This window comes from Xyrauchen texanus, chromosome 26 (genome assembly GCF_025860055.1).
Source record: "Xyrauchen texanus isolate HMW12.3.18 chromosome 26, RBS_HiC_50CHRs, whole genome shotgun sequence".
Taxonomy (NCBI): domain Eukaryota; kingdom Metazoa; phylum Chordata; class Actinopteri; order Cypriniformes; family Catostomidae; genus Xyrauchen; species Xyrauchen texanus.
Window position 1 is genome coordinate 22871312 of NC_068301.1, and position 19449 is coordinate 22890760.

Sequence of the window (19449 nt, forward strand, 5' to 3'; positions counted from 1 at the left end):
CATTTTTCTAGATTTCTGTCAATTAGAAAATGTGAATACGATGTCCTACAGCACTACTGAGGCTGTGGGGGGTGTCCCGCATGCCAGTGCAATCAATGCAGAATAGTGGGTGGGAGAAGAATTGTAAATGGAAGATTACAGCAGGTAACTCCCCTTTCTCACTGGCTGAAATCACATGGGTGAATTGGGTTGTAGACCAGAGTACTAAATCATGACTGCTGTAGCATAGCTAAGTGCTGAGTGTGAACACGGGTCAGTAGGGCAAGCGGGCCAACCTCTGAGGAGTGTTTTGTAGTAATAACAGGAAGTGTCATTAATATATGATTCATCAAGCAATTGGTATTTAAAAATGGCTAAAACAAGCTATTTTAACATACCACGTGGATGGTCAGGATTTCACAGTACAGGATTAAACCAATCCTGTTGCTTTTGCAACTATGTAAATGGGAGAAAGTGCATGCATCCCTCCTGAATTTTTTTTTGTTTCCAGGTCTTAGCTGTTTTAAGATGGTTTCCCACTCCAGCCAACTGAAAAGTGCCAAAAAAAAACTCTAAATCCAGCCAAAAGACCAGTCTAACAAGGCTGGGAGACCTATTAAGAACAGCAAACCAGCTTTTTTTTTAGCAGGGAGACAACAACTGGATCTTACTACATATATGTTATGTCTGGTTTTATTACAAATATATAGGCCTACTGTATTTTCTAATGAAAAGTCTGCTTATAAAACATTCACCTGTTACAGTGTCTTGTGCACTTTTATAAAGGTATTCTATCTTAAATCCTTTACAAGCACTTTAGAATGGGAGAAAAACTCCCAGGAGGACTGAGGCTTGGGCTGGATGGGGAAGGATGATAGGTTAGTGTTTTACCACAGACATCGGGTTCAAAGCACAACTTGCCATCAAGTACAAATGTGAGCACTGATCAGCCATTCCAGTTCATTGCATTTTACATTGCAAGAGCTTTTGCTATACAGAGAGAGATAAACCATTTATGATGCAATTTGTGTCAGTTTCAACAGACTAAACAAACAAAATGGAGACAGATTGAATGGCTACAATAACCTGGGCATAAGCTGTCCAATGCTTAAATTGTCCATGATTTTCATTAATGTCACTAGATTGTTTGGATGATTTGGCTGTCAGTGAAGTCAAATGACCCATTTATGACAGTCTCTTGCTGCTTTTAGAAGTCCACAGGTCGTACCATCATAGTTGTCATGGAAGCCTTCCAGCTTGGTCCTTTCCAGTAGTACCATTTAATGCTATTATAGCGTACCACATTCGAGTTTCCAGAATGGTATATCCCATTGAGATTAGATGGCCCACAAGCTTCAAACCACCACCCTGCAGTGACAAAGCATACATTTTCCTTGATCTGTGTGTTTTAAGTACTATAAAATCATTCTATAACTTTCAGAACTGACACTTATTCCCAAGTTCAAAAAGAAAATGTATTAAAACCAGTCATGGTAAATTAATTAGAAAGAAGAAAAAAGATATTCCTGTTAGAGTAGTTGATATATAACTAACAATCTGGCAGAAGTTTGCCAAACGTTGATGCGTCAACAAACTGATTGTTTCGTGATGGTGATGTCACTCATGAATATTATGAAGGTTGTGCAAACATTTATAGGTTATTTTACTGGAATGCCCTTTCATGTAACCTAATTAATATTTATATCAGGCTGTCCCATGTTCCAACAGAGTAGCACTATTCTCTGAAGTTCTTTCAATACTTTTCAACATTAATGCAATCTCCTTAGTGATTTGTATGAGTAATCATTCTTTCACACAATTCAAGAGAGTGTGTCATATTTTCTTTGAGAACTTCATTCTTAAACCTGCCAGAATATACTGACTCAATGGTGAATTTGCTTTGATATGTGAGATGCATGTATGTTTACAGAAAACCGCACATTTTCTGATGAACCCATCTACTGAACTTTTTAAGCCTGCATCAACTGAACTTCCCCAGAACAAATTCCACAGAACTAATGTGGTGAAATGAATGAAATTGAATGAGAGCCACTAACCTGTGGATATTCATAATATATTTTGGAAAGAGAAGACAATGTCTGCTTTTAAATAGGTCCCTGATTACATCAGTCTGACCTAAACAGTTTGTGCTGCACATTTCAGTGTAGATCGTTTTCTGAACCTGTCACAATGTAAATGCAGGCTTTGCAAAATAGGCTGTTATTAAAGAATGGAACAGCGGCATCTGTATTGAATCAGAAAGTAAACCCACAACCTGTAAGTAAGGGTTTTTGTTTCTCATAAGAGGTTAGCCAATCTAATGTAGAAGTCTGAAGGTATCGGCTCATTTAATTCTAAGAGCCAGAGAGTGTAAAACTATCATATAACACTATATCATGCCTGTTTTTATTGTGAGAAACCTTGAGAAGCATTTTAAATTGAAAAGAATTTAATAAAAAGAATAATATTTATAATAACAGAATGAAAAAATCTTTAATTCTTTTAATCTTTTAATTCCCCTATAAAACCTTTACAGGAACGCTCAGTAAAAAACTGAAAGCAAATGTGAAATGTGTAATTTGTGCATATTACGTTTAAGGTCAATGCCATTATTCAATGCCATTATTTAAACCCAAATGAAGTTAAACTGCTTTTTCATGAAAGTCTGCCTCTTCTTTCACAGTTGCCATGGAGACCCTTGATATTGCAACATTATTGTAGGTCTTATGTCTTGAGCGATCAATGGATGTTGAAAATCTTTTTTTTTTTTTTCATAATATACAAATCACAGAATTAGTAGGGAAAAAGTTAGAAAAAAATTATAAAAGGTAGACAAAAAAGATACGGTATGATACCTCCAGTTGCCATCTGAGCACACTTGCAGCTGCATTGGTCATTGTCTTGATCCTTAGTGCTAAACATCATGCCTGAGTGGGTGAGACTACTGGTACGTCCTGCTGTACCACCAAAACCTCTTGCATGGATACTGGTAAGAAATAGGGAAATGCTGTAAGACTACTGTGGGCCAACTTGCATTGAATATTTTAATAGATATAGGTATCCAGTATAGAGAAAACAATATACATGATTAAATACAATATAGAAGATACAATATGCACAACATTACATACACAAGACAATTTATCAACAAGTCAACAGGTATATTTTTCTGGGACCAACATAAGAAGTTCCAAGAACATAAGAAAAACAAAATGGAAAACATACACCAAGGCTGATGTACAGAAAATTGTAGACTGTCTATTGTCTAATGGCAACATGAAAAAAGACTACTTCTTGGAACACCTTTGTGGTTTAAGGTCATGGCTAATGGCAAGCAGATATCCTGTGCACACTTAACAGTTTCTTGTTGTCTGTCATGTTGGTGCACACTTTACACAAATTTTATAGCAACGTTTAGAATCAATGTTAGAGTTGATTCTTGAGAACATGTAAAAAAAACAACACGAATGAAAGGCTTACGGTTGTTTTTGCACTGATTTCCCATGATAAAGAACCAAAGAAATGGATGAGACAGAGCTTGAAGAGATGTGGGCTACAGTTTTATTTTTTCAATTTTGCTATCATTTTCTTATTCCCCACTTCATCTTGTAAGTCCATAGTAAGACCATTAAAAGAGTCAACTCTTAATCAGCTCAGACATTTTAATTATCCTGTTTAAGATAAATACTATGAATAAGTGAGCAGGTATCAGATATTCCTATGCGATTTCACTCTTTTTCGCTTTCTGATTTTAGAAAGCTTTCAAACGTATTAGCGTGCATTACAGGCTATTCAGCCTCCATTACGCACGATCCATAATCGATGATGTCTCAACAGGAAGGATTTTGAGTGTTCAGCACACACAGTGCCAGAGAAAAGACCACACAGCAAGGCACTGCATAGTCTTGGCTGGAAAAACATCCTTACACCACAGGTTGCTTGGTTGATTATTCCCAAATGGGCCAAACTCCCTTTAGATGATTCCAGTATTTTCAGAACACTACTAAAATGCAGACTGTCCTTATGAGGTATACATGGAATATAAATATGGTGGTATTTCGCCATTGGCGGTTCAGCACTTTAATTACATTAAAAAAACAACAACAACAAAAAAAAAACAAACACACAAATACACTAACCATAACATTAACCCAGCATAACCCAAACTATCCCTAACCCATACCTTCCAACCCTTAATCTAACCCTTAGCCTAAAGATCTAGACATGTTGATTGGTTTATTTTAAAACCATTAATGACCTTACACCGATAAAGGAATGCGGTTTAAATTACCACAAACTTTGTCAGCTTATTACACATAATCAGTGTAAGAATGTTCATATAAACACGCTCACTGTTGTTTCTGTCTGACACCAATATTACAACTCACACCTTTATGGAATGTTAGTTTCTATTCCAGAGTTATATTCCAAATCATTTATTTGTAGTTCAGCTTAATATTTGTGGTTTTGATTCATTCATAGTCCAATTATGCCCACAAGCAATGCTGCATGTTTAATTGCATCCCTTAAGAAGTGTGAGATTTGCTTATTTCTGCAGCTTTCTGGCAGAGCCTCATCCTTGAAAGTGTTTGCTCTTTTTCTCACTGGTAGGCAGGTCTGCCACTGGGATTGCTAGACCAAAAGCAGCAGTGGTGCTCTGAGACATGGTATTTACCTTAAACATAGCTCTAAAACTTATCATTGTGACTGATGTGCTTTATAACAAGGGTGTTTTATTTCGTATCCCAGAAAATGACAAAAAGATAAGCCAAAAAGGAACTGAAATGTGCAAATAATGGTTTTAAAGTGCTACATATGTAATTTACCTCTTATTCACAATGCATTTCTGAATCAAAATTAAGTATAATCTGACTTGATACAACACACTTTGACATGTTTAAAAGACCTCTGGACCAAGTCATTAAACACAGCACATATTCCACTTAAATGACACATTTCTGTTTATATGAAATAAGCAGTATGACTCCCATCAGTGCAGTTCTGGGTATATTGGATTGGACTAACTCAAAGAAAAACATACAGCTGTAATAAAAGCTGGGGATTTTATCTCGTGTTTTTGGCATTTAGGAATGAGATTGCATGTTTTCGCACATTCATGCTTTTATGAATCTCAAATGACCCCAGTTCATACACATTTTAGCCTGATTTCATGAAAATTACCTTACTGGTGACATTTGGATGAGGCTTTTAAAGTTGATTAGTTTGAAGTTTTATATCAACAAAATCCACCCTTAAACCAAATTGATAGTGTCACTAAAAGCAAATGTGACATAAATAGAGCACTTGCTGTAACAACCACATTTTATAGTGCTTCTGTGAAACTTTCGGCTCACACGTCGACTAGTTTGCTCTTCAGGACTCTAACCCCGGTCCTTTGCGTTGCAAAGTTTTAGCTACTGTTCAGCTACTGTGCAAATTGATCACACTCAAACTAGCTTAACATTTTGTTGGTTATGTAATGCAATTTAAATATATCACTTTACAAGTCATGTGCTTTAGTAAAAGTGTTTTCATGTCATAAACTAACATTGTGTGAGAAACAAGGTGAAAAGTTAATGTTTATGAACTGATAATCTGCCTTTTTACTTGTGATTTGTGTAAAAAGGGAATACAAGTCATCATTTTTTTAGTGCCTCTAGTGTTGTTTTCATCAGGAATCAGCCATGATACATACAACGAGAAATGTAAAACTTATTTTGCAAAAACGATTCTATGAGACCAGGTTGAGACATTTGTGGACCAGAGAACATGGAAAATTGAAATACCTATACTTCTTATCCTCTCCATCAATGTAGAAGTGGTCATATTGAGAATAAGCCTGGTGTCCTTCTGCATCTTTGAGATGGACCTGGAGAGTGTAGTCTTTATATGTGGTAAGCAGGTGGATAACATCATTTCCTATCCAGTGTTCTCCTGATGGATCTCCAAATCCCTTCATTGCATGTGAAGAAAAGAGAAGAAAGCAGATTATTTACATTGCCCTTACAATATCAGTAGGACATTTACAGGCTAGTAAATATTTTACTTCACTTTCCATAAAAGCACTATAGGAAAATGTTGCATTTTAAAGTGGCTGAAAATCTTTCCACATCCATGGACCAACAATTCAGATGGCACTATTCCAACATTATTTAAACTCTGAGAGATGTGGTACTGGTTGGGCACTCAAACGTTGTTATCAACAATCTACAGGGGCTCCCTACTCCCACATTCCATCTGGGGCCAAATATGTATTATTCACTTGTAAAAACATTTTTATTGGACAACAGTAAGAAAAAAAGAAACATAACTCATGCAGTTTGTGTATCCAGTTGGGTACTCCCGGAGCAGTCGTGGCAATGTCTCGGTTAAATCACCCCTAGGTGAGACAATTTACCACTGTTTTCATATTTAAAACTTGAATAGTTTGAATAGTATAGTTCAGAAAAAGTTAACACTTCAGGAAGTTGTTATTTGTTCAGGTAGAAGACATTGGTTTTAAAGTGATCTCTTTAAAAAGATTTAGGCAAATTAGTCTTACTGACAATGCCTTTTGAAGTGAACACCATTGTTGAAGGACACAAAGTGTGAGTGATTATGTCCTACTTCCATTTAAAGCTTTTACCATCATAAGACTTCAGACACTGAGTCGGAATAAATATCCAATCATTATACAAGTCATACTCCCATATAGGGAGGGAATGTACGTGTAACAACAGAAGGAGACGTGGGAACACAGAGACATCCAATCGAAATGCTATGTCTCAAGCAAATGTCACCAGGGATCACAGCACATAAGTAATCTATGCATATACATGTAAAATGTCATGTATGAGTTAGACATTCTCCATCGTGTGCATGTGTTTTTAAATGTCAGATTAATGGTGTGTTTCGAAGAAGCCGAGTTTGCATAAATCAAGAAAGCGCAATAAGGGATAGACAGTGTCCCATGCAAATTTTAACAGTTATGTATTCATTAAAGGAAAGATCATACTTCATTGTCTAATATAAATTCACTACAAACATTTTTAAAGATGATGTGTGCAATTGTTATGTATGGTAAATTACTTTTTCCTACTCCATCATAATATGCAGAGGCAACTTTAAGTGAGACATTCGATAGTTGATTTCCCTAAAAGGTGTAAACATATTTTTGCAATGCTCTTTGGTGTCAATGGAGGCCCAAAAAGTACACATATTACCATTTAAATGTCTCAACATTTCCTGCAACTGGGTCTATAAATCATAATCTTTGTGATTTACAAAACAATGTTTGCCATGAGTAGAATTTTATGATTTTTCTTAGTTATTAATGAAAGCACGGCAATATATGCAATTATCCAAAACATTACCTATATTGCAAAATTTATAAGAATGGTTTTATTTATTTTATTATTATTATTATTATTGGAGTTCATTTATTTTATTATTATTATTATTTTTTATTGGGAGTTCATTTAAAGTATGCTTGAATTGTTTTGATTTTTATGAACCATTCTTACCTATTCATCTTTTATATGTCTGTCTCTAGTTTGAATTTATATTTGAATAATAGGTGCATTTATTTATTTATTTTTAGTTTCTTTAACAGGGACAATGCAGAAACATTGCTACAATTTCAAGCAGCCGATGCTCCACATACAGGCTTCTAGTCAAAGGCTAATTTGCAGCCCTGGTTAGGCTTTTTTAACAACAATAATCACACAAAAAAATAAATAAGCAAAAATTAAAAATAAATAAAAATAATAAAAGAAAGCTGAGACTGCGCACCACCCAGTGTTCACAAACCTGCTTTTGATTGAACCACTTTGCATAAAAGTGAAACAAAATCAATTTTCATTTGGACAGCAGTAATCCCAGATAGCAAGGAGACATTGATTCAACATTTGCACATGTGCATCGTTTGAATCTGTAACAGCCAGCTGTCAGTGGACAGGTCACTGGTAAAACTTAGCATAAATGTATTTTTATTCAACATTTTACACAGTTGTTTGTCCATCTATCATTGAATATCACTTTAGAGTTTAAATGTTTTGTCCTTCAATGTTTTTAAAACTTCTATCTTTGTTATAAAATGCCATGTTTGTGCACGCATGGCATGATCTGAGACAGAGAACTGTATTTTACAAAGAATGTGAAGTCAGACTGTGGAAAGCTCACCCTGGTCTAATAAAATCACGTTACTACCTGTAATTTATTTTTGCAAAAATGTGTTTTTAATGTGCCTCGTTTCATGTATTGCTGCAGTTTTCAATTGAAATAAACAGGTGGTGCCACAACAACACTTCATTTTCACAAACATCACAAGCAAAATGGCTGATTAACAGTTCTTGAACTTACTTTTTGCTCTATTACTCACACATAGATATCTTATGACATCAAAAAACATGTACTATAACGTATGATTTGGAAGAAAATACATATTAACATTTGCATTACATAACCAACTACATTTACAAGCTTATTCCAGTGTGACTAAGTTGCACGGTAGCTCAACTGAAAGAGCATTGTACTTTGAACTCAGAAGTCTTGGGATCTATTGAGTCCAGCAAAGTACACATGTTGACACGTGAACAGGAACTGTCCTAAGGGACAATAAATGACATGGTTGCATTAGCTATTGCTTTTTTCATCTCACATTTGTTTGCATTACACTATTGGTTAGGTTTACGTGTAGGGTTTAGGGTAGGGGTTAGCTTTAGGGTAGTCATTTGTGCTTACTAAAAGCTAGATCAGCAGATGAGGTTGTTAAGGTCAATGCTCTATTATCTCACATTTGCTTTAAGCGCCCCTCGATGGACATTTCACCTTCAAACTACAGCGATATGTGTAATGATCCACGTAATTTAATTTTGCAAAAATGTTGCCACAGTCACCTAATTTTCATAGGATCAGACTGAGAAAGTTTTAAGCAAGTCCTTAACGAGCTAGTTGGCTCTGACTGCCACCGTATACCTTATTCATAGTAGCGCCAAATTAGATTTTTGACGTGAATGAAAACAAGCTTGCAGGGATAGACTAAAGGCCCCGGTAAAGTAATTTTTCCACATTCCGGATTGGATCATGCCCAGCCGACCGTGTTTCCTTTCGGAGTATACTTTTCTGACCGCGAACGAATAGGAACACGTTTGATACACAAGACAAGAAAATCTAGGCTAAGCAGTTGTGCTGATAATGCAATTTGCATCACATATAACCTGTCTCTGGCTCTCTGTCTGAAATGCTCAGTTTTGGCCTAAGCACCTCCTTAAAACTAACGCACCCGGCATAAACAGTGTGTGAGCACCATGAACTATCACACAGTCATGACATGACATATTCATGAATTAAATTGTTTACTTATGGTTTTTGCGTTCAAGTTGAAGTGTTTTAACTACCCTATCCTTCAATAACAGGTAATTTGCAAAGCTCGAATCATATCATGGCTGGTGTGATATGAGACCAACATATAATCGACTCTAAAATACTCTGAAGTCACATTCACATCCAGTGTCCAGTATCATTCCATCATGTTTTCATACACTAACAACTAAAAGTATCTCAGATTGGCGAAATGATGCGAGGCAGCAGCTGAATGATACGGAGCTTCTCTTCTTCAGAGCTGTGACTTGACACCACATCTTTTAAAAGAGTGTGTATCAAGCGGTCAAAGACATCTCTATGTGCATGTTTATTTAGAAAAACATTTAAATCCAGAAAGGCACATGAAGGTGTCTTGTGCAAGTTCACTTAGGATAAATCTCCCATGACAGGCCCCATCTCTCTGCTCTTCAACTCTGTGACTGACTGAGCACCAGTGGGTGGGGCCAAGGGTGCAATGATGGAAAAATAGGTGTTGCATATGCAGATGTATTTGGTTCCATAATTCCAAACCAATCTTTTTTGCAGCTTTGTTTAAATAAATGTTTGTGGCATGGTCATGTGTTGGTCTGCAGGAGAGAGAGTGTGGAAAGGATCGTCACCTGGTTCATGTATGTTTTTCTGTGTGACTTTTTATTGAATTAAATATTATTTATATTGTTAAGCCGGTTCTCGCCTCCTCCTTCCCTTAACCCCCTCACACTGGTGCCGAAATCCGGGAAGGAGGAGGGATGCGCCATAGCCACCACCATCCACCCCAAAGGAGCAGCCTCGGCCATCTGCCGGATGATGGAGGAGCCCGGCCGCCTGAGAGCAGATGAACGGCTGCCGACCGCGAAGGGAGAAGGGGCTCCTAACCGACCGCCTGGAGCGGTCAGGGCCACTGCCAGGGGTGGAGGAGACCCCTACCAGCTGCTGAGACGGGGTGGGGTATGAGACAGCCTACTGTAATTCTCTCTCTCTGTGCTCTGGCATGCCTTTCAAGTCTCCCTCCACCATCATTATAATGAGAGACAGGTGTTAGAGACAGTTATGAACCAGGTGACAAGCCTTACCACTCTCTCTCTCCCACAGACCGACACGTGACCACGCCCCCATGCCATAATGCTCTTTTTCTATTAAAGAGGACGTTTTCACTTCTGAAACTTACAGTGTTATTATAGTACAATGACCACTTATATGTCAAAAGATTAAGGAACATGTGATTCCTCACATCATGAGCCCTCTAGTTGTCTTTCTGGTCAAAATATTCTGCTACTGTGAATAAGGTCCAAATATACTTACCAGTTTGTAATCCCTCCAGTCACGATGGAAATCTACTGATCCATCATAACGGTGCTGAAAGACCGTCCAGCCTCCTCCTCTTGTTTTCATGTCACAGAATACCTGGTCAAGAACAGACAAAATCAATGTACATGCCATATAGATACATATATATATATATACACTCAGCAAAAAAAGAAAAGTCCTCTTACTTTCAACTGCTTTTATTTTCTGCAAACTTAACATGTGAAAATATTTGTATGAACAAAAAAAAATTAAACAACTAAAGCATAAAATTAACAGGTTTCACAGATATGTGACTAACATAAATGGAATAATGTGTCCCTGAACAAAGGGGGTTCAAAATGTAACAGTCAGTATCAGGTGTGGCCACCAGCTGCATTAAGTACTGCAGTGCATCTCCTCCTCATGGACAGCACCATATTTGCCAGTTCATGCTGTGATATGTTACCCCACTCTTCCACCAAGGTACTTGCAAGTCCCTGGACATTTCTGGAGGGAATGGCCCTAGCCCACACCCTCTGATCCAACAGGTCTATGGGATTAAGATCCAGGCTCTTCGCTGGCCATGGCAGAACACTAACATTCCTGTCTTGCAGGAAATCACGCACAGAATGAGCAGTATGGCTGGTGGCATTGTCATGCTGGAGGGTCATGTCAGGATGAGCCTGCAGGAAGGGTACCACATGAGGGAGGAGGATGTCTTCCCTGTAATGCACAGAGTTGATATTGCCTGCAATGACAACAAGCTCAGTCAGATGATACTGTGACACAATGCCCCAGACTATGACGGACCCTCCACCTCCATATCGATCACGCTCCACAGTACAGGCCTCGGTGTAATGGTCATTCCTTCGATGATAAACAGGAGTCCGATCATCACCCCTGGTGAGACAAAACCACGACTCATCAGTGAGCACTTTTTGCCAGTCTAGTCTGGTCCAGCGAAGGTGGGTTTGTGCCCATAGGCAATGTTGTTGCCGGTGATGTCTGGTAAGGACCTGCCTTACAACAGGCCTACAAGCCCTCAGTCCAGCCTCTCTCAGCCTATTACAGACAGTCTGAGCACTGATGGAGGCATTGGGCGTTCCTGGTGTAACTCGGGCAGTTGTTGTTGCCATTCTGTACCTGTCCCGCAGTTGTGATGTATGGATGTACTGATCCTGTGCAGGTGTTGTTACACACAGTCTGCCACTGCAAGGCTAATCAGCTGTCCTTCCTGTCTCCCTGTAGCACTGTCTTAGGTGTCTCACAATAAAGACTGCAATTTATTGCCCTGGCCACATCTGCAGTCCTCATGCCTCCATGCAGCATGCCTAAGGCACATTCACGCAGATGAGCAGGGACCCTGGGCATCTTTCTATTGGGGTTTTTCAGAGTCAGTAGAAAGCTCTCTTTAGTGTAATAAGTTTAAATAACTGTAACCTTAATTGCCTACCGTCTGTAAGCTGTTAGTGTCTTAATGACCATTCCACAGGTGCATGTTCATTAATTGTTAATGGTTAATTGAAAAAGCATGGAAAACATTGTTTAAACCCTTCACAATAAAGATATGTAAAGTTATTGGGATTTCAAAAAAATATCTATAAAATACAGTGCCCTGAAAAGGGGGACGTTTCTTTTTTTGCTGAGTTTATTTTCAAATTTTGCACTTCATAAAGATAACACTTGTATAATTTCAGAATGCATTGAGGAACAATGTAAGAACATTCCTTTGACATTGATCTAATATTTATGGTTGGCACACATCCAAGAATTACAATTTGTTATTTGATTTAATAAATGTATTTAATAAAAGTGTATTTAAACATTGTGTTTTATTTTATTATTTACAAAAAAAAATACAGCTAAAGCAGTCAGCTGTGGTAGTTTTCCTTTATTTCTTGATTCATATTTTTAGTTCATGATTTTGTGAAAATTATGGCATAATTCAAAACAAAAACTGCAGCTCAGAGATTTGACTGTTTGCTGACAGACTTATTTCTCAGAAAACTCTGCAATGAATGCATCAAATGTAACTCATGATGTTTTGAATAAGAACATCTCAGAGTCAATTATAAGGGTCTTCCTTACCTCTGTTGCCTGCACTATAAAATAACAAAATAATCTGAAAGTAGCTTAAAAGGGTGAGTGACAGCATTATGAGTCATCATAATGAGTCAGTATTGAGCTTTTGTATTTGGTTAACCTTTGCACAATACACTGCCTTACATATAATGCACTGTCCCAATTTTAACCTTGCAGTAAACCAAGTGTCAAGGAGCCATTTTTGACATATGAGCACACTACTCTTGAGCTTGGCACAGCTGTCTATTCAATGCTTTTTAATTATTCCACTAAAAATGTAATAACCATTGATTTAGGATTGAACAAACAAAAAGAAAATGATGGAAAATAAGTATGAGCTATGAGCAACAAAATAAAATAGTAAAATGGATACTCAATGGATCCCATCACCAACTTTCAGTACATCAAAACTAATTAAAGCCGTAAAGGGTTTTCTTCTCAAATATTAAATATGTGAAAACATTCCAAGTAAATTATCTCTAGAATTATATACATTTCTCCCATTTTTCCAGCTGTTTATAAAAAGAAATAGGCTTTAGGAGAAGGAAATGGGAATAAGTTCTTCTTGTCAAAAACAACAATTGGGATAATGTAAATTTTAATCCATTGGCAGAACCAGCTAATTTAAACATCAACCTTCCATTGTGAAACTTAAAACTGCTAATCAGGTTTAAAGCACTGGAATTGCTGACATGTGGAACGACGTTACTGTTGGGGGAAGTGATTACATTCTTTTCACTACAACATATCCTTTTTCTCAGATAAATCTTGAGATAAATCTTTTATATTCTGCTTCTTTGGTGTCCACCTCAAAATGACAGAATGTTTTAAAATGACAAACCTCAACCTGAGCCAAATTGTCCAGCAGTATCTTAGCCACTCTCTGGAGAACATGAGCATTTATAATTGCAGACACATACAGTAGAGTCCATTTTTCCAGACTTTCCACAATTTCAAAGTGTGTACACCATGTATCATATGAACATCATGATGGCAGGATTTACAGAGAATGTTCAACTTATTCCTAGTGTCAAGGCTGGGGTTAATCACGGTTTTACTTGGAGATGCAGAAAAACAATGCTAAAAAATACATTGGCTTGTCTCTGGCAGCACAAACATGTCCCAAACTGTTACCAGGGTAATATACTGCCTAGCCAAAAAAAATAAAAACTTGCTGTTTGGATTTAAATAAGCAGATACTTAAGGACCTATGATTGGATCATTATTGCAGTGTTTCATATGTTTCAGCTGGAAACAATTATTTTAACCCTAACTGATGCAGTGGGAAGCTTCTCATTTCTTAAACAACCATGTCAGAAGATGTAACCCATGGTTGCTGAAAAGATGCTACTATGTTTCAGAAGAGGCAAATTATTGGCCTGCATCAAGCAAAGAAAACAACTAACAAGATTGCTGAAATCACTGGAATTGTGTTAAGAACTGTCCAATGCATTATTAAAACCTGGAAGGATAGTGGTGAACCATCAGCTTTGTGAAAGAAATGTGGTCAGAAAAGAACATTGAATGATCATGATCGGCTATCACTAAAACACGTGATGAAGTCACATCGTAGAAAATCTACTGTAGAACTCACGGCTATGTTTAATAGTGAAAGTAAGAGCATTTCCACACAAACAATGTGAAAGAAAACGTACAGGATAGGGGCTAAACCGATGTCTGGCCACAAGAAAGCCACTTGTTAGTGAGGCTAATCTGAAAAAATTACTTCAATTTGCTAGGAATCATAAAGACTGGACTATGGAGCAATGGAAAATGGTCATGTGGTCTGATGAGTCCAGATTTTCCCTATTCCAAAGCCATCAGGGTAAGAAAGGAAGCTCATGAAGCAATGAACCTGTCATGCATAGCGGCCACTGTATAAGCCTCTGAAGGCAGTGTTATGATCTGGGTTTGCTTCAGTTAGCCAGGTCTAGGATCAGCAACCAAGAAATCAGGCCAAGAAAGAATCTGCAGGATTTTTTCATATTTTCTGCACAGATTTTGGGGGGAAATTCTGAGTAATAGATTTGCAGTCATATTTATAGCTTAAAGCATAACGAAAGTGGCCAAAATACAGAATAAACAAACATGCAAGGGTCAGGAAATGAGAAGAACTTTGTGAATAATGGGAATTCGAATTTTATGGAAATCTGGAGAAGAATTAAATGCTCAAATTCCTTGTGGGTCTGCTGATAAGCAATTGCGTGCTTAAAAATGTCATGCAATTTTCACATTGCCAGTGCAATACACAAGAAACATTTACATTTGTTTGCATTTTCCATCTTGAACAGCAAATTAGTCTTTTATAATATTCAACAAAAATATGTGAATGTTATCACTAAGCAACTAATTTAGGTGGGGAAAAAGAGCCATTTAAAACTAAATGATAGAAGCCATCCAGTTTCCTTCTCTGAGGAGTTACACAGTTTAAAAAGTGATACTACTATATATACCAGCTCTCCCTCTCTCCCTCACTGCACTAAACCCTGGCAGGAAGCTACAGAATCTTTGCCAAACATCTGGCACCTATGCCCACAGGAAATGGAGGGGAAGACTAGTGAATGCCTGAGAAAATAATGAATAACAAAACAATTTTAGCCATATTTTTAAATGTTCATCACCCCAAGAGCAGGCCAGAAAGTAGATTTGACTGTATAAGTCAAAGGCAAAGCACAGATACCTTGAGAGCAGTCATGTGACGAGTCCCTCAAACCAAAGTAATTGATGGTCAACAGCTCCAGCCTAATGTTGCGCTCACATATCCATACTTTTTTATTATTAAAGAGCGGTTGTATTGAGTGATGCAGGACACTCAGACCAAAGAGAATACAACTCAGCTATTAGTACCAAAGAGCCGTTGGGAAACACTCTTCCAGGTGGCTCACTATAACCCATTAACTGCACATTTTAGTCATGAAAAGAATTGAACTGTGTAATGGCTTGTTTCGTTTGGCCTGGCGACATAAGAAAATGTCAGTTGGTGAATCCACCGGCCACCCCAAAAGCACCATTGTGCCCTCTGCCGTTGATCGAGGTCCCCTCGAGAGAATTGGCATGGACCTCATCGGACCATTAGAGTGGACTGCATGCAGCCATCGCTTTATATCAGTTCTGGTGGACTATGCAACGCGATACCTGGAAGCAATGCCTCTAAGCAATATTTCAGCACGTATTGTTGCAGAAGCACTCTTCAAAATGATCTCCCGAGTGGGGATTCCAAAGTAAATCCTCACTGACCAAGGCATAACATTCATGTCATGTACACTACATGAATTCTACGAATTATTAGGCATTACATTGATTTGCACCAGCGTTTATCACCTGCAAACCAACGGGTTGGTCAAACGATTTAATAAGACCTTTGTAAAGGGATTTATGGAAAGGAGGAGGCGAGAACCGGCTTGACAATATAAATAATAGTTTAATGAAAAACGTATACAAAAGACACAAATACACATGACGGTCAGCTGACCGTAAACAATCTCTTTCTCGTCGCACCACCATCTGCAGTCAGCCTTTATCCCTCTCGGAGGCTTAATTAGCCTGATAAGGGACCAGGTGTGTATAATCACGACCCGGCCCCGCCCTCCACCTATCACAACCTTGAAAAACATGATTTGTAAGTTTGTTCATGAAGATACTAAACATTGGGATAATTGGCTCGAACCTCTGTTGTTTGCAGAACGAGAGGTCTCGCAAGCCTCCACAGGGTTTTCCTCATTCGAGCTACTGTATGGTTGTCGGCTGCATGGCATGCTCAACGTCATACAGGAAGCTTGGGAGGAAGAAAAACCAAATTCAACATGTTCTTGACCTTAGAGCAAAACTCTACACTTTGGGGCAGGTAACACAGGATAATTTGCTCCAAGCATAATAACTTTACTTTAGTAGGCGGGCCGGATTTTGCCCCGGTCTGAGTCGGCAGTGGGGGTATGTGGCATGGGGGGGCATGGTCATGTGACGGTCTACGGGAGAGCGGTAAGTCTCATCACCTGGGTCGTGTGTACTCTAACACCTGTCTCTAATTATAGCGATGGTGGTGTACTGGCCCATGGGCCTCTCAGGTCTTAATCCGTTCTTGGCCTGCATATTCACACTTAGATGCACCCAGAATTGGTCTGCAGGAAAAGTTTTTTATTTTTGTAACTTATTTATAATTTTTTTTATTGCATGTAACGTATTTTTTTCTTATTTAAAGGTAAAAGTTGTCATTTCTGCACTACTAGTTGCATCAAACTTAATTGCAAAAATAATGACTTCAAACTGGTTTTATGAACACTCTCCACATCATCCAGGTCATCCTTGCAAATGGCTTAATCCAGGAAAGGCAAATGTATTACACATTGATTAGAATTACAAACTTCACCTTTACATAAAATTCCATCCCAAAGATCTTAAAAGTGTGCATTGGCAGTGTGAAAATGGTGCAAACTACTAACCTTAGTTTTTTGTGTGGAGTTAGGAAGATGAATGTCATATATCCCACTTTCTGTAACTCCAGATTTAAACATCTCAGCACAATCTCTGAACTTCACCATCTCCTTCTCAATAGGAGCAGAAATATCTGGAAGGACAAATAATATTTTTAGGTTGTGAAAGGTATGTTTAAAATACGCTGAGTAATAATACAAGTAGTGTAATTTATGGTCACACTTTCAACCTAGAATGAATGTTATTATAACTACATTTTTGCAAATTGACTTTTACGTGCTAAATTCTACATTCCTTTGCAGTTTCCTGGTGAAATGAACACTGCAGGTGCTAAAATAACTTTGTGATTTACTCACTTTCACACAAATCTACACGGCTGATTATGACTTTGTAAACACGTATTTTTCGCTGTATTACTCACACACTGCTATGATTTCATATCGAAACACTTTTACTATAACGCATAATTTGAAAAATTATAGGTTTTAGTGATTTTATTACAAACTCACCTACATTTACACACTCATTCAATGTGATTAGCGTCTGTGGTAGGTCACGTCACAGAATGTTGGACTTTGCTGTATGAGACCTGTCAAGCATGCAAGCTGACACTTGAGACAGAATTGACACGAGATGACGTGGTTGCTTCAGAAAATTTGTTTTTTATTTCTCATTTTGTTTTTGGACACTATAGGTGAGGTTAAGGTGTTGATTTAGGATAAGGATGCTGTTAAAGTTTTAGGGTATGGAGGTAATCATTAAACCTCTTATCTAATGTCCACCTTAAAAACATTGTCTGATTACGACACCATTTCACTCTCTTTTGCTCCTCTGCTGGACATTTCACTGGGAAACTGCAGCCACACATGTAGTAAGGCACGTAATTGCAGTTTGAATTTGTTTTGCCACGGTCACGTAATTATCATTAGATCAGGCTGTACACTTTATGTCTGTTTTCATGGTACAGTCTAATGACAACATGTCATTATTTAGTAATCATGCAATTTGTAATAATTTTTTGTAGAAACTTTTAATTACTTTGTTCATATTAACAATGTAATTAGTCATACTGTCATGCAAAATGAATAATATGAACACTGTAATGCAACATGCTACCATTATATTTTATTTACAATTATATACTTTATATAGTTTGTATCGTAAATCTAAGGCTGTTAATTTAACACATTCATTTAGTAAAAAAATTTATAAAAATGTGATAAAAAATAACATGGTTAATCATGCAGATCAATCAGAGCAGGCAGCAGCGAATGAGTAAAGACCTGTGGTCCCAGGCTTGTGCAAATGTGGGCACACAAAGTCCCAGTGGTAAAGCCTACGTATTACTTATCTCTCTCATAAAGTTTTGTCCTGGGTCCCATGAATTTAAGCAGTGGCATATATGCAACTAAAAATGATGTGAACTGGCACTAACCGTTACAGTGATTGACCATAGCCAGTAGCTGCTGCACTGTATCTGTGAGTGTGGCCTGCTGGCGTTGGAGCAGGGTGCTGTTATGGGTGGAGCTGGCCAGTTCACCTTCCAGCAGGTTGACCAGGTGACTCTGTCTGTCCAGTAGCTCCAGCAGCTGCTGTTTCTCCTGCTGGATGGCCTGCAGCGTTCTGCTGTGTCTGGCCTCAATGGTAGCAAAACGCTGTTCCAGGTAGCTGAGGAGAAACAAGTGGCTGGTTCAAAATCTTACTGTTTGAAAGGTAAAAAAATAAATAACATAAGTTGCACCTGATTCAAAAATTGTGCCCACAGTATACTGACACAAACATTTTGGCTTATTTTATTAATTATCATATAAAATCCTAACTTTTATACTTCACTCTGTCTGTAATCAACTGCTTGATTGTTTGCACATCTCTTTGAGAACACAGATGACTCATTTGAACAAGAAACTCCTAATAAAGAAAATAAATCCCACAGGTCTGATTTTTATGACTCCAACTTATGACTTTGCTGCAGTTTTTTATTAAAACAATCCACCCACCCAGACTGAACAAGTTACTTTCAGTAAGTCGAATGATGAATTCCCGAAATCTCTTTATTTCTTTCTGTTTGAGTGCTACCAGCATGCATCCTTTTCATGTTCTCTGCTCTTGGGCATACCTTGTCACGTTGCCTTAAAAACTTTTCTCAAATTCTGTTCAACAATTTTTCTGTTGTAATTAAATTACTTTTCCCCGATTTCAGAAGAAAAGTTTAAACTTTCCACAAAAAGCTTGGATATTTTAACTAGGCTTAGCTGATAGATGTATTATTGCAGAATTATGCTACCCCTAAGACAAACAGAGGAAGATGAAAATATATTTATTTTATTT

The 19449-nt window shown here is 37.7% G+C and overlaps 1 protein-coding gene across 1 annotated transcript in view; it reads right to left on the minus strand.

Moving 5' to 3' along the window:
- Positions 1-675: 675 nt before the first annotated feature.
- Positions 676-19449, minus strand: part of LOC127619982 (angiopoietin-2-like) — a 36788-nt gene continuing 18014 nt past the window's right edge. Inside the window, exons 4-9 of the mRNA XM_052093026.1 lie at positions 18557-18789; positions 17130-17254; positions 10624-10725; positions 5766-5932; positions 2835-2965; positions 676-1347 (exon numbers count right to left, since the gene is read on the minus strand). Coding sequence (XP_051948986.1) covers positions 1187-1347; positions 2835-2965; positions 5766-5932; positions 10624-10725; positions 17130-17254; positions 18557-18789 — 919 coding nt within the window. The 3' untranslated portion in view covers positions 676-1186. The remainder of the gene's footprint in view (positions 1348-2834; positions 2966-5765; positions 5933-10623; positions 10726-17129; positions 17255-18556; positions 18790-19449) is intronic.